Raw genomic sequence first — 13,440 nt, forward strand, 5'->3', positions numbered from 1 at the left:
TGCTTCGTTATAGGATCATTTAGTAATCATGAAAGCATTACGGAGATGTTAGATAAACTCCAGTGGAAGACTCTGCGGTAGAGACACTCAGTAGCTTGGTATGGGCTTTTGTTGAAGTTTCGAGAACATACCTTCACTGAGGAGTCAAGCAATATATTTCTCCCTCCTACGTATATCTCACGAAGAGACCATGAGGATAAAATGAGAGAGATTAGAGCCCGCACAGAGGCATACCGACAATCCTTCTTTCCACGAACAATACGAGACTGGAATAGAAGGGAGAACCAATAGAGGTACTCAAGGTAGCCTACACCATCAGGTGGCTTGAGGAGTATGGATGTAGATGTAGATGTAGACCAAAAAATGTTTTTCTTGTAATGAAGACACTAAAGTGGGGGTCAGTCATGCTGTTATTGGTTTTAATGATGGCAACATTGGTAGCGTGAAAGTGCTACAACATATGGGAATTAATTCTGGAGCAAACTTCATCAGAGAATTTGAAGGGATGGACAAGGTTTGCACTGGTAAAGCAGAGTATGCTGCACAGTTGGCCACTACGGAGTCCAGAAAGAAGAAAACAAAAAAAACTTAAAAAAGATCAAGAGGATGATATACAGTATGGTGCAGGGTGCTTCTGAGTGACTAAAAATAAAATGTTAAGCATATATTGAGTTACAGTCTATTGAAACTTTAAAAACTCTTCCTGAAAATTTACATTTTCTCTTGCATTTTTCCCTAAATCTCCGAAACTACGGCAAGTAGCGAATTCAAATTTTCAGGGAGTAATGACATATGTATCCTGAGTCTTCTGAACTAAAAGAAAAACATAATGTTATGTATAAGTAAAATTATTTAGAATAGCAGACAAAAAGGTACACAAAATTTTAACTGTGTAATTAAAAAATTGTATTTCCAAAAGCAGTGGCTGAAATGCAATTATTGTAAGACTCAGAACATATAGTTTAATGTCCTGTAAAAGTTTCTTGTCAATGGCTACAGTTGTTCCTGAAGTACGGGGAAGTTAAGTCACTAAATGTAACATTGTCAGGATAGGGCGTTCAAACTCCCCTTAATGCACATTTTCTCCTTCCTCCACTTGGTGAGCAACACATTTATAGTATTTTCACAACAGCAGTACCTATTTTCTTACAATTTCTTTTTGCAGGCATACCATGTCCCGGGCTTCAAGGGACGTGTGGGATTTATTACCTCAATGAGTGAACACTTCTGTGGCACGTGCAACCGTTTACCGATAACAGCTGATGGCAATTTGAAGGTGTGTCTCTTTGGGAATTCAGAGATATCTCTCAGGTGAGTGATGAAACATAGAATAATCATGTCCAAGTGAAAATTCATGCGAGGAAACCATAAAATTACTAGAAGACTGACAGACTGATCAGTATTTTACCTTCAGGAGGTGAAATTCCAAAACTTCTTATAGACACATTTGTTCCTCTTGTCCTCACATTAGTTGTGGAGTCCGAGTGACCTTTCAGACCTTCAGAAACTTATCCCTCTTTCCTCTCTCATGAAGGAACTGATAGTTCCAAATGCTGAGTATAGAATAATACTTTCAAACTGTTTGCCATGCACATTAGGTATGTGGTTGGTATATGGAAGAGATAAACTGCAGTTAAATCCAGCAGGTATGAAATGAGTAATCTTTTCTTGAGGTTTTCAGCTTGCACCCTCCTCCCTCCCAGACATACAAACCAGATACCTCTAGCTAAATAATTTGTGAGTATATATAATTTGCCTCTGTCAACATCATGTTACACTAACCTATTTGTTAGATTAAATTAAAGGAAAGTAATCAGAACTGGAAATTATGTAAAGACATTTTTAGCTACGTCCCTATGTTGTATTAAAGTTAACACAGTATTTCTGTCCGTGTGATGGTAACTATGATTCGCCAGCCACCGTTGCCGAGCGGTTCTAGGCGCTTCAGTCCAGAACTGCGCGACTGCTACGGTCGCAGGTTTGAATCCTGCCTTGGCTCAAATGTTAAGTCCCATAGTGCCCAGAGCCATTTGAACTGTGATTCATGATTATCAGAGTCTATATGTTCCAAATAAAAATTGGAACTTCATGTGTATAAATGTACAAATTATTAGACAATGGGACCAACAACTGACACTTTTAAATTGATGACTAGACTAAGAAATTAATAATAGGAAAAAAACTGCAAGATACTTGGCGATAAGTTTGTTTCAGGACAAGGTAAGGGGGGTGAGGGGTGGGAAGAATCAGCTCTCTCTTTGTGAGCATACCAGAAATCCTTTATCAACCGAAGGTAAAATAAGATATAAAAATACAGGGTCAAACAATTAATTTAAGTATCTTAAAAACCAAATGACTAATAAAATTGGAAGCTAAGAAAAGTAAGTTCGTAGTAAGTAGGGTGAAACACAGGGGGCTGCAACATATTGCCATTGTTGTTTGACTTGTCTATCAAAGAAAAAAGAAATGGATCAAAAGAAAATAAAAGTGAGAATGGAAATGTATCAGAAGCAAATAGGAATGAGCAAGGAACATATTCTTTAATAATAAAAAAAAAAAAGTGACATGTGAGGCAGATGTTCCTACAATTTTATGTTCAAAGCACAGCAGTCTGTGAAAGCAAAATATTTATGACATTGAAAAAAGAAAATCAATGAGTGAAAAGTGTGTATAGGTGAATTGTGGTGAAAGACTGGATATTGGAACTTCTATTAGGCTGCCCAGTATTAGTTAACTTGGTAGTAAAGGAGCAAGTTTGCAAGGGCAGATAACTGTTTGGCTACGTAAAATAGAGTGGGAGTATGGAAAAGCTAGTCCAAGATAGGATGAAAAAGATAACAGCAACTTAAAAAATGAATTGATAAGTTACCATGAACCCCATTCCAATCCAGTGAATCCAGTGGTTGACAATATCTTGTGACATTCGCCTATAAGGCTCAAACAATAATTGCTAAATAAAATTACAAAATGTTGACAAGACTGTATCTAAGCTGTCACTCTCTTTTGAAACAAGGGTGTTTAAACCAAGAAACACGCAGGAAAGCAGGGACAACTCGCACACTAGAGGAGGATGGGAAGTATCATTGAAGGAGTGAGCATAAACCGTGTGGAATATGTGTGGTACAAGTAATGATAGTAAAAAAAAAAAAAAAAAAAAAAAAAAAAAAAAAAAAAAAAAAACGAAGAAGAGGAAGAGGAAAAGTCTTGATCTGGAAACAAGGGAATAAAAATTTGCCACGTGAAGAGACAATATGATACTGTGCTGATGAGTGTGTACAAGTGGTGATATACAATATACATAGATAAAGGAACTCTGCATTGGGCCCAGAAGACCACGCAATGCTCTTCGAGAGATGTCCTCTACTATAAATCTATGGAGAGTTAGGGGGTCAGTATACAACTCTCCAGGCTGTTATCAACTTCCAGAAGTTGAAGACACTACTTCTCACTTGAGTATCTCCTCAGCTAGAACTACAAGCAGAGTGTACCCTATTCCAGTCTGTCCACCGAGCAGAATTTCCCGGCTCTACAAGGAATTGAACCTGATCGCTTTCTATGGCACGCCTGTGGCATACTGACTGCGTGGCTGTGGCAAGAGTCATAATATACACTTGTGAACAATTGAGTTATAACTATTCTGTTTATTGGGGAGAGAGTATGTATATAGCCACTGTGAATGAAACAGTTTTGTGTATCATAACTGGAATGTATTCAGACCTCGTACTTGTTGTGTGAGAGCGCAGTGTCTTAGACACTTGTAGTGTTTGTCTTAGCATGTACTAACTGGTGTGCCTTACTTTCTAGTATTTTTAATTGTATATCATTACTGGTGCCTCTGGCACTTTTGTGTTGCAATAGCAATAGCTTGCAATAGCAAACATTGAGTCAACCATGGTTTTTGGATTAGAAGTAGAGGTCAGCTGGGTTGACATTGGGAATAGAGTGATGGGAAGTGGACAATAAGCAGTTATATCGAAGGGTGCATTATTTGATTTGTTAAGGTTAATTACAAAATGTGAATTGGAGAATTTTTCACGTTGAGCAGAAGTAACTTTACAGGACCAGGTGTCAAATTACACATGATCAGTGTGAATCCCTATAGTCAGCATGAACACTGGCACACAGAATAATTTATAGGTAGCCTTGCTGTATATAAAAAATCAGATTTGTGCTGAACTGTCATGAACAAACTGTCACTTCTCTGGAATAAATAGACTCTGATTTGTTAATTACATCTGTGTAAATGAAAAATATAGGAAAACATAGATTGCTGCTTACTGTAAAGGAGACATGTTACATTGTAGACAGGCACAATTAAAAAGGCACTTACACAAAGCTTTCGGCCACAGCCTTCATCAGCAAAAGAGATACAGAGAAACACACACATTCATACACACAGGCAAGCACATGTCACACACATATGACTGCCAACTCCAGCAGCTTGCCCCTAGCTGCTGGACTTGGCAGTTTTTTTTCTCTGTGTGTGTGCAGGGAAAGATAGATCATTATTTACCATAAAGAAAACAAAGTTGCACCAGGCACAACACACAAGCAATCATTACGTATCCTGTTTCAGACCTCACGCCCTCCTTTTTTAACTTAGCGCGTGCCTTTCGGCTTCCTCTCATTGTGTCTAGGCTGTCTTGTCTAGACACAACAATTTTTGGCGACAAGTCAACGGAAAGGGTCTTGTTCTTTCAAATTGCTTACATTTACTTGTGTCATGGCTTCGCCAGATGTACTGTCCGAATTTTATCACTTGCAGAATCAGCAGACGCAGGCGTTATTGGATGCCCTTGGACGGCTCGTCCAGGGTCAACGTGAACTGCACAACGATGCGGCAGCCGCCGCTCTACTACTACCGCAGCCACAACTCGCAGTTGCACCGCCTTTTAGGCCGTTTGACCCAGCTAAGGAAACATGGACGGAGTGGTCACGCCAGTTTGGATTTCATCTCGCCGCCTACAGAATTCAAGGTAACGAGCGGCAGCCTCATTTATTGGCATGTGTAGGGGTGCAAACGTACCGTGTGATAGTGAAATTATTTCCCCAATGCGACGTAGCAACTCTGTCCTACGAAGAACTTTTGTCTGCTTTAGATGCCTATTTCAAGGAAACAGTTAATGTAGTTGCAAAAAGGTATACGTTCTTTCGTACAAAACGTACGACCGGTCAAACTAATAGGGAGTGGGTTGCAACATTGCAAGGCCTTACAAGGGATTGTGCTTTTGAGTGTGAATGTGGACTCCCTTATTCAGATACAATGGTCCGTGATGCAATTGCACAGAACGTTTCTGATGTTCGTATATGGGAACAGATTTTGAAACTAGTTAATCCCTCCCTTCAGCAAGTGATAGACATATTAGATAGACAAGACACACTTGACTTTGCTCAGGAATCATTTGCAACTTCGCCAGCCATGTGTAACATTAACCAGCCCGCCAGGCGCGCTGCACGGCCCGGTAAACTGCCCTCGCGCACGTCCACGCAGCTGCCGTTACGCTCTAAACCAGGTGTGCCGCGACAGCATACAACTGCAGTAAAATCATGCCCGTGGTGTGCTACTAGACATTCGCGTGAAAATTGCCCGTCACGCCAAGCTATTTGCTTTTTCTGTAATAAGAAAGGGCATGTTCAAAGTGTTTGCCAGAAAAAGCTCAGATGAGACAATCACAACCATTCCAGGCCTTTTGCTTCACGCCGGAATCGAACCAAGGACACTCAGCCTCGTGGACCTTCGCCCATGGACATTCATGTAGTGAATTCCACCCCGTCCAGTGCCACTTTCTCAAACAGTGACAGTGTTCGTCCCACACAAAGTGTGCGTCGACGTCGCCAGAAATCACGTCAATTAGCAAGTGATGCTGTACCTGTATCAGTTCAAATTGCACGAGACAGTTGCTCTTGTCGTCAGCAGGACAGTAAACTTTTTGTAGATTTGGATTTTAATGGAATGGTCATACCATTCCAGCTCGATACCGGAGCTGCAGTTTCGTTGCTCAATCAAGACACGTACAAACAACTGGGCAAACCTCCGTTGCGTGCCGCAAATGTTATGTTAAATAGTTATTCAAGTCAGAATATCCCCTGTGTTAGGACAGTGCAGCCTTCTTGCAACATACAAGGGACAAACAAAACTTGTCTCATTTTATGTTCTTCGTTCTTCTACTGCAGTGAACTTGTTTGGTTTCGATTTATTTCAGTTGTTTAACATGTCTATAGTAAATCAGGTCCTATCAGTGAATCAGACTGTGCCTTCAGACTGTGTTTCTCGTCTGTGTGAAGAATTTGCAGACATTTTTGCGCCGGGCTTAGGTTGCGCTAAAAACTATGAAGCACATTTGGAACTGAAAGTCAACGGGCAACCGAAATTTTTCAGAGCGTGCAATGTTCCTCATGCATTGCGTGATGAGGTTGCAAGAACATTACACGATTTAGAATCACAAGGTGTAATTGAACGTGTGCAGGCTTCTCTCTGGGCCTCACCATTAGTAATTTTGCCCAAACCTTCCGGAAAACTGAGACTTTGTGTGGACTTCAAGGCCACTGTGAATCCACAACTAGTGTTTGCAACTTTTCCATTACCCTGCCTGGAAGATCTTTTTGACAAACTGTGCCCGGGTAAATATTTTTCAAAGTTGGACGTCACAGATGCATACTTCCAAATACCAGTGGACGAAGAATCCCAGTGCGTCTTGGTGGTTAACACGCATCTTGGTTTGTACCGATTCAAAAGACTGCCATTCGGGTGTGCATCCGCCCCTGCATTGTTTCAGCAATATTTACAAACTGTTTGTGCATCATTCCCTACTGCTGCGAACTATCTGGACGATATTGTGATCTCCGGAAAGACAGCAGACGACCATTTAGCACACCTACGAACATTATTTCAGGTATTGCGACAAAATGGTCTTCGCTTGCGGAAGGACAAATGTGTGTTTTTTGCTCGTGACTTACCATACCTGGGACATGTCATCAATGCCCAAGGCATACATCCGAGTCCAGAGCACCTCCGTGCCATACAAGACTTGCCTTCGCCGCAGAATTTGAAGCAGCTACAGAGTGTGTTGGGTAAAATTAACTATTATCATCGCTTTCTGCGCAATGCCTCTTCCATTTCAGCTACGATTCATAGCTTACGCCGTAAGGGTGTTCCGTTCGTCTGGACGACGGAATGCGAACGCGCCTTTCGCCAGTTGAAATCGGCGTTGCTTTCTAATACTTGCCTTACGCCATTCAATCCCCAGAAACCCCTTTTGTTGATGGTAGATGCATCGGATTTCGGGATCGGTGCTGTGCTTGCGCACAAAGATGGGTCGCATGATCGCCCTATTGCCTTTGCATCCAAATTGCTCTCGTCTGCGCAAAGAAATTATTCACAGATAGAGAAAGAAGCTTTGGCTCTCGTGTTTGGTGTTACTAAGTTCCATGATTTCTTGTATGGTCGTCACTTTACCATCATCACAGACCACAAACCTTTGATGTCGCTTTTTCATCCGAACAAGCCTGTACCTCCGCGTACAGCACAGAAATTCATTCGCTGGTCTATTTTCCTCTCGCAGTACCGCTACGATATCTTGTATCGGTCCACTGCTAAGCACGGAAACGCCGATGCGTTGTCCCGTTTGCCTGTTGCTGAGGATAGAGCATTTGATTCTTCTGAACTTGCTTGCATGTTCATTGATTCGGAAACCGATGACGTGGTCGACTCGTTTCCGATTGATTTTCGTCGTGTAGCTACAGCCACAGCTGCTGACCCGGTCCTTGCTACCGTTTTGCATTTTGTTGCTACGCAATGGCCTTTGTCAAAGTCTCGGATCGAGGATCCGTTGGTTTGCTGATTTTTTGCTCACAAGGAGAGACTTTTTGTTCGACACGGTGTTTTGTTGTTGCGTTCTGATAATGATCAGTCCAGAATCGTGGTCCCACGTTCGTTACAGTCCTCTGTTTTACGGCTTCTTCACCAAGGACATTGGGGTATAGTGCAAACGAAACAACTTCCTCGTCAGCACTGTACTTGGTTCGGAATCGATGCTGCGATTACGAATATGTGTTCTTCTTGCATGGCGTGTGCCGAAGAACAATCCGCACTGCCGCGGAAAGTCTTTGCATGGCCAAAAGCCACTTCCCCTTGGCAACGCTTGCACATCGATTTTGCTGGTCCATTCTGGTATGCTCGGTGGTTTGTTCTGGTAGATGCCTTCAGTAATTTTCCTTTTGTTGTCCGGATGTCTTCCACGACATCAACTGCCACCATCCAAGCGTTGTCTGCATCTTTTGCATTGAAGGTCTTCCGCAGACTATTGTTTCCGACAATGGCCCACAATTCATGTCCGCAGAATTTCAGTCATTCTGCCAGGCCAATGGTATTCAACATCTGACATCCGCGCCGTTTTCGCCTCAGTCAAACGGTGCCGCTGAACGATTGGTCCGGACTTTCAAGTCACAGATGTTGAAGTTGAAAGAGTCGTATTCTCGGGAGGACGCGTTGTTGCTCTTTTTGTCTTTGTATCGCTCTCAGCCCCGAGATAGTCGCTCGCCAGCTGAGTTGCTCCACAGTCGTCCTCATCGAAACTTGATGTCTTTGCTGCACCCGCCGCATCAGGTTCCTGTGCAGCGGCAGACTTCTGCTTTTGCTCCAGGCGACGTTGTATTTTATCGCAACTATCGAGGTTCACGGCGTTGGCTCGCAGTGCACATTCTTCGCTGCCTCGGCCGCGTGATGTATTTGGTTTTGGGGGCCTCTGGTGAGGTGCGTCGGCATCTCAATCAGCTGCGCCTCTGTCGTCGCACGGGTTCTGCCGCTCCCCGTCTGCTTTCAGCGACGGTGCCATCCGGTCAGCGCCCTGGGGACCCATCTACTGGCTCGCCTCATCCCCAGGTGTTACCAACGATGCCTTCCATTTTGCCCCATGGCGACGCGCCGCTGCCGCCTGTCCAGCTGGTGCCGCCCGCAGTGGACGCTTCGCTGCAGCCACCAAGCGCCTCCCTGGGTCACACGCCGCCGATCGCTTCCCGTGACCAGCTGTCCTCCACCATGGAACTCTTGCCCGCTCCGGACCACATGGCGTCTTCGCGCGTTGGGTACCCCGACGCAATGGAGGTCGACCCTTCGGCCCCTCCTGTCTCTTTACGGGCACATACACCGCATGTTGACGTGCACCCTGGACTAGGTTTTCAGGTGTTTCCTAGCTCCCCTTGGACCGAATGGCCGCGTGCGGGTGGCACAGCCTCGCCTGTTGTTAGGCTCCCCACCTCATCGCATACGTCAACATGGGGTTCTCCCCACGGCGGGCGGAAGCCTTATAACACGACCATTCGCCGATTTGCAGGGGAGGAATGTGGTGTCACCGCCAGACACCACACTTGCTAGGTGGTAGCTTTAAATTGGCCAGGGTCCATTAGTACATGTCGGACCCGCGTGTCGCCACTGTGTGATTGCAGACCAAGCGCCACCACAAGGCAGGTCTCGAGATACGGACTAGCACTCACCCCAGTTGTACGGACGACTTTGCTAGCGACTACATGGACGAAGCATTGCTCATTAGCCGAGCCGATAGTTAGAATAGCCTTCAGCTAAGTCAATGGCTACGACCTAGCAAGGCGCCATTAGTAACATTGCATGTATATAAAGAGTCTCACTTGTATCACCACAATCTCCAGATGTACCAAAAGGATGGATTAAAGTTAAGTATTCCAGAAGCTACGTACTTTTCTTTATAGCATTCATTACGTATCCTGTTTCAGACCTCACGCCCTCCTTTTTTAACTTAGAGCATGCCTTTCGGCTTCCTCTCATTGTGTCTAGGCTGTCTTGTCTAGACACAACATGAAGCATGCAGGAAGGTCGTCTGTCTGATGATTTGCGGTACATATTGCCAATGTGGCAGGGAGCAAAGTAAGGAGTGATCAAAAAACTTCCATTTTAAGGCTGCATAGTTCAGATCAGATCAGTATGCCACACACACACACACACACACACACACACACATATCCATCCACACATATACCCTGCTTGTGTCTGTATATGTGCGGATGGATATATGTGTGTGTGTGTGTGTGTGTGCGAGTGTATACCTGTCCTTTTTCCCCCCTAAGGTAAGTCTTTCCACTCCCAGGATTGGAATGACTCCTTACCCTCTCCCTTAAAACCCACATCCTTTCGTCTTTCCCTCTCCTTCCCTCTTTGCTGATGAAGCAACTGTGGGTTGCGAAAGCTTGAATTTTGTGTGTGTGTTTGTTTGTGTGTCTCTCAACATACCAATGCTTTCGTTTGGTAAGTTACATCATCTTTGTTTTTAGATATATTTATCCCATTTGGAATGTTTCCCTGTATTATATTATATATCAGTGCTTTCCTCTCCCACAACTATCCTGCAGACCTTGTCCACAAACAGATCTCCCAAGCAATACATTCCTCCCCACCCAACAACAATGGTACTACCCCCAGACCAAACAGAAGCATCCCCCTTGTCACCCAATATTATCCTGGCCTCGAATACATCAACTAATTACTCCGCCAGGGATATGACTTTCTCAAGTCAAGCCCTGAAATGAGATCATCCCTTGACAATATTCTCCCCACACCACCCAGAGTTGCCTTTTGCCAACCCCCTAACCTCCGTATCATCCTTGTCAAACCCTACAATATTCCCAGACCACCTTCTCTACCCAGCGGTTCCTACCCCTGTAACCGACCCCGATGCAAAACCTGAATCCACTTTCCCTTCTTCCCCTTTTTTCCCCTCTCTCCTCCCTGATGAAGGAACGAAGTTCCGAAAGCTAGGATACGTCAATTTTCTGTTCTGTTTTGTGTATGTATCGGCTGTACTGAGCTGAGGTAAGTACTGGCCAGGCCCTCTATCTCTTTGTTAGTATTTGTTTCATATATATATAAACACACACACACACACACACACACACACACACACAAACACACACACACAGACAGACAGGGTGATGCGTATTAACATTTAAAAACCTCCAAAGCACTGTAGATGACCCTGAGACAAGTAATTTAATACAAGACACATGGGATCACAAATGTTGGATACGATACAAATGTTGGGAAATGTGTCAAAAGTGAATGATAAATGTCACCAGATGATGTACCTTGTCATGCTTGCAGTGGTAGAGCCTCTCGGTCTGTCACACTTGATCATCCCAACCCAAGTCAAGTATTCATATCATTGTGGCTACGGACACACATGTGCGACTTTAGTGATGGCGTTCAGGATTTGAGTCTTGCATATGGCAGGCAGTATTTTTTCATTGTGTTTAACAATTGTGTATTTATATTGAAGTTTATTATTTTATTTACCGATCTTGCAGTTTCCTTGATTTCTTGCAAAGTACAGTACAAATCAAAACCTACCGTATTGCATAAAAAGTAGATGAGTATAAACTTCAGAATAGCATCATTGCCATTAAATGACCTATGTTTTCTTTACTAACTAATGTCTGTAAACAAAAAGAGGACAGAAGCAAAAAACACAAAATCAGAACTGCTTTTGCTTGATTACAGCAGGGACAATAATTTTGTAACATCTACATTTACAACAGATCATATTTACAAAATGTTTTCGAAATTTGCTCTGTTTGCTCAAATGAAAGTATTGCACTGCTCAATCATTCCTTTACACTCAACCCCGACTGCTGCACATGCTGTGGGGTATGTCATCTGGTTATGTCATATATTCAGTGTTTCTCGCCAATTTTTGGGGTATTTTGAAATGTACAAAAAGGCAAATGCAGAAAATTATCACATTTGGCTGCACATTACCTGCGTCACAGAAAAATAATGTATACGAATCTTCTCAGATTTTCCACTGAATAACTTTGTGCAAGCCTCACAATATTTCACCAACACAACTGTTCGTCATCTTCAGGTAGTGGTGGGTCCTGTCATCACTGCTGCAAGATGTGACTGGTGATATTTGCACAGCAGAATTGAAATTTGTCAGGCTAGAAGCAGGAGTACGAAGGCACTCCCAGTTGGATGGAAATGCCATTCATAGTAGCCTTCTGCTTATGTGTTGTGGGCAATGACTGCACTTCTGGACACTCGTGTGGTTAAACGCTGAATTAACTCTCTGCAAGGTGCTGCATCAGGTCATACATCGGAGGATCTGGTTTCTACTGTTTTAATTTCATGGCAGTCAGTGCTGGATTCTGGGCAGTGCTTAGTCAAAATTCCATATTCCTGTTGGTAAGATTGCCCACCGTATGGATACATGCCTCATTCTTAAAAACACAATCCTAGAGTGATGATCCTGAGAATAAAATTTCAGTCCTCTTGGGAAACATGTGGTGCCCTGTATTCAGGCAGTGCTCTGCTACCACTAATTTACTGGGTGGCATTTTTGTCAGCGCTGTTGAACACAGTGTTCTTGCACAATGTGAGGTGTCTGCCCTATATAAGATTTCCCATAATGGCATCAGATCTTATATATGATCTGTGTTTTCTAAGGTCAAGATTGTCTTTAACTGAACACAAACAATTCCTTAGTTTTGCTGGTAGACAAAAAACGCACTTGATTCTGTTTCTCTTAGTGATTCTTTCTATTTTTGAAAACATGCCGCTGAAATATGGTAGGAAAGCCATTTGCAGTGCTTGTCTAAGTAACTTCATTTACATCCCTACACTGAACTTGCTTTGCTCAGAACACATTGCAAATCTGTTTACAAGAATAAACATTCTGCTGGAACACTGTTCTTAGGTGTTACAGTTCACCAGGCAGACTGTCGGTATCTGAGATCACGTGTGCTCTATGTGCCAGGGAGTGTAAGACACTACCACATTGTGGAGGGTGATGGCAACTTTTGGACCGCAAATATAACTCTGCGTGTATCAGTTTGCAGTAGAGACTAACCCGCAGTGTTCTGTCAGCTTTTCTTCTAACCGTGACATCCAGGAATGGTAAGCTGCTATCTTTTTGTACTTCCACAGTGAACTGAATATTTAGATGGACCGAGTGCAAATGCTGCAGGAACATAGGTAGTGTCTGTATTATGTGGGCCACACCACAAATGTCTCTTCAGCATTCTGCCAGAAGGAGGAATGTTGGATATTTACTAAGGGAAATAGAGGATCTCCCATGGGAACACTGTCCACTTGATTAAAGTAGTTGGTGTTACATAAGAAATAGGATGAGGTATGCACATTTTTAAACAGCACCACAATTTCTTTCTCAAACTTGCTGCTAATAACCTCTAATGAGGGCTGCAGGGCACTTTTGTAAGTAATGATATAACATTTGAGCTAACTAAAAGATCTGAAAGTTCTAGTTTAAGCATCTTCAGGTATTCTATGAAATCCTCTGAATTCTAAATATGATGGTCATAGTCATCCACACGATAAATTTCAAAGCTGTCATGTGGAAATTGCCAGTTCCATCTTGCAGCAGTGATGGTGGAAATCACCATCACCTGAAGATGCCA

The 13,440-nt window shown here is 43.2% G+C and overlaps 1 protein-coding gene across 1 annotated transcript in view; it reads left to right on the forward strand.

Moving 5' to 3' along the window:
• LOC124555010 (molybdenum cofactor biosynthesis protein 1-like) overlaps window positions 1-13,440 on the forward strand; it is a 67,661-nt gene that overhangs the window by 28,088 nt on the left and 26,133 nt on the right. Inside the window, exon 5 of the mRNA XM_047128751.1 lies at window positions 1,166-1,311. Within this exon, the coding sequence (XP_046984707.1) occupies window positions 1,166-1,311 (146 nt within the window). The remainder of the gene's footprint in view (window positions 1-1,165; window positions 1,312-13,440) is intronic.

The sequence above is a fragment of the Schistocerca americana genome, chromosome X, assembly GCF_021461395.2.
Source record: "Schistocerca americana isolate TAMUIC-IGC-003095 chromosome X, iqSchAmer2.1, whole genome shotgun sequence".
NCBI lineage: Eukaryota > Metazoa > Arthropoda > Insecta > Orthoptera > Acrididae > Schistocerca > Schistocerca americana.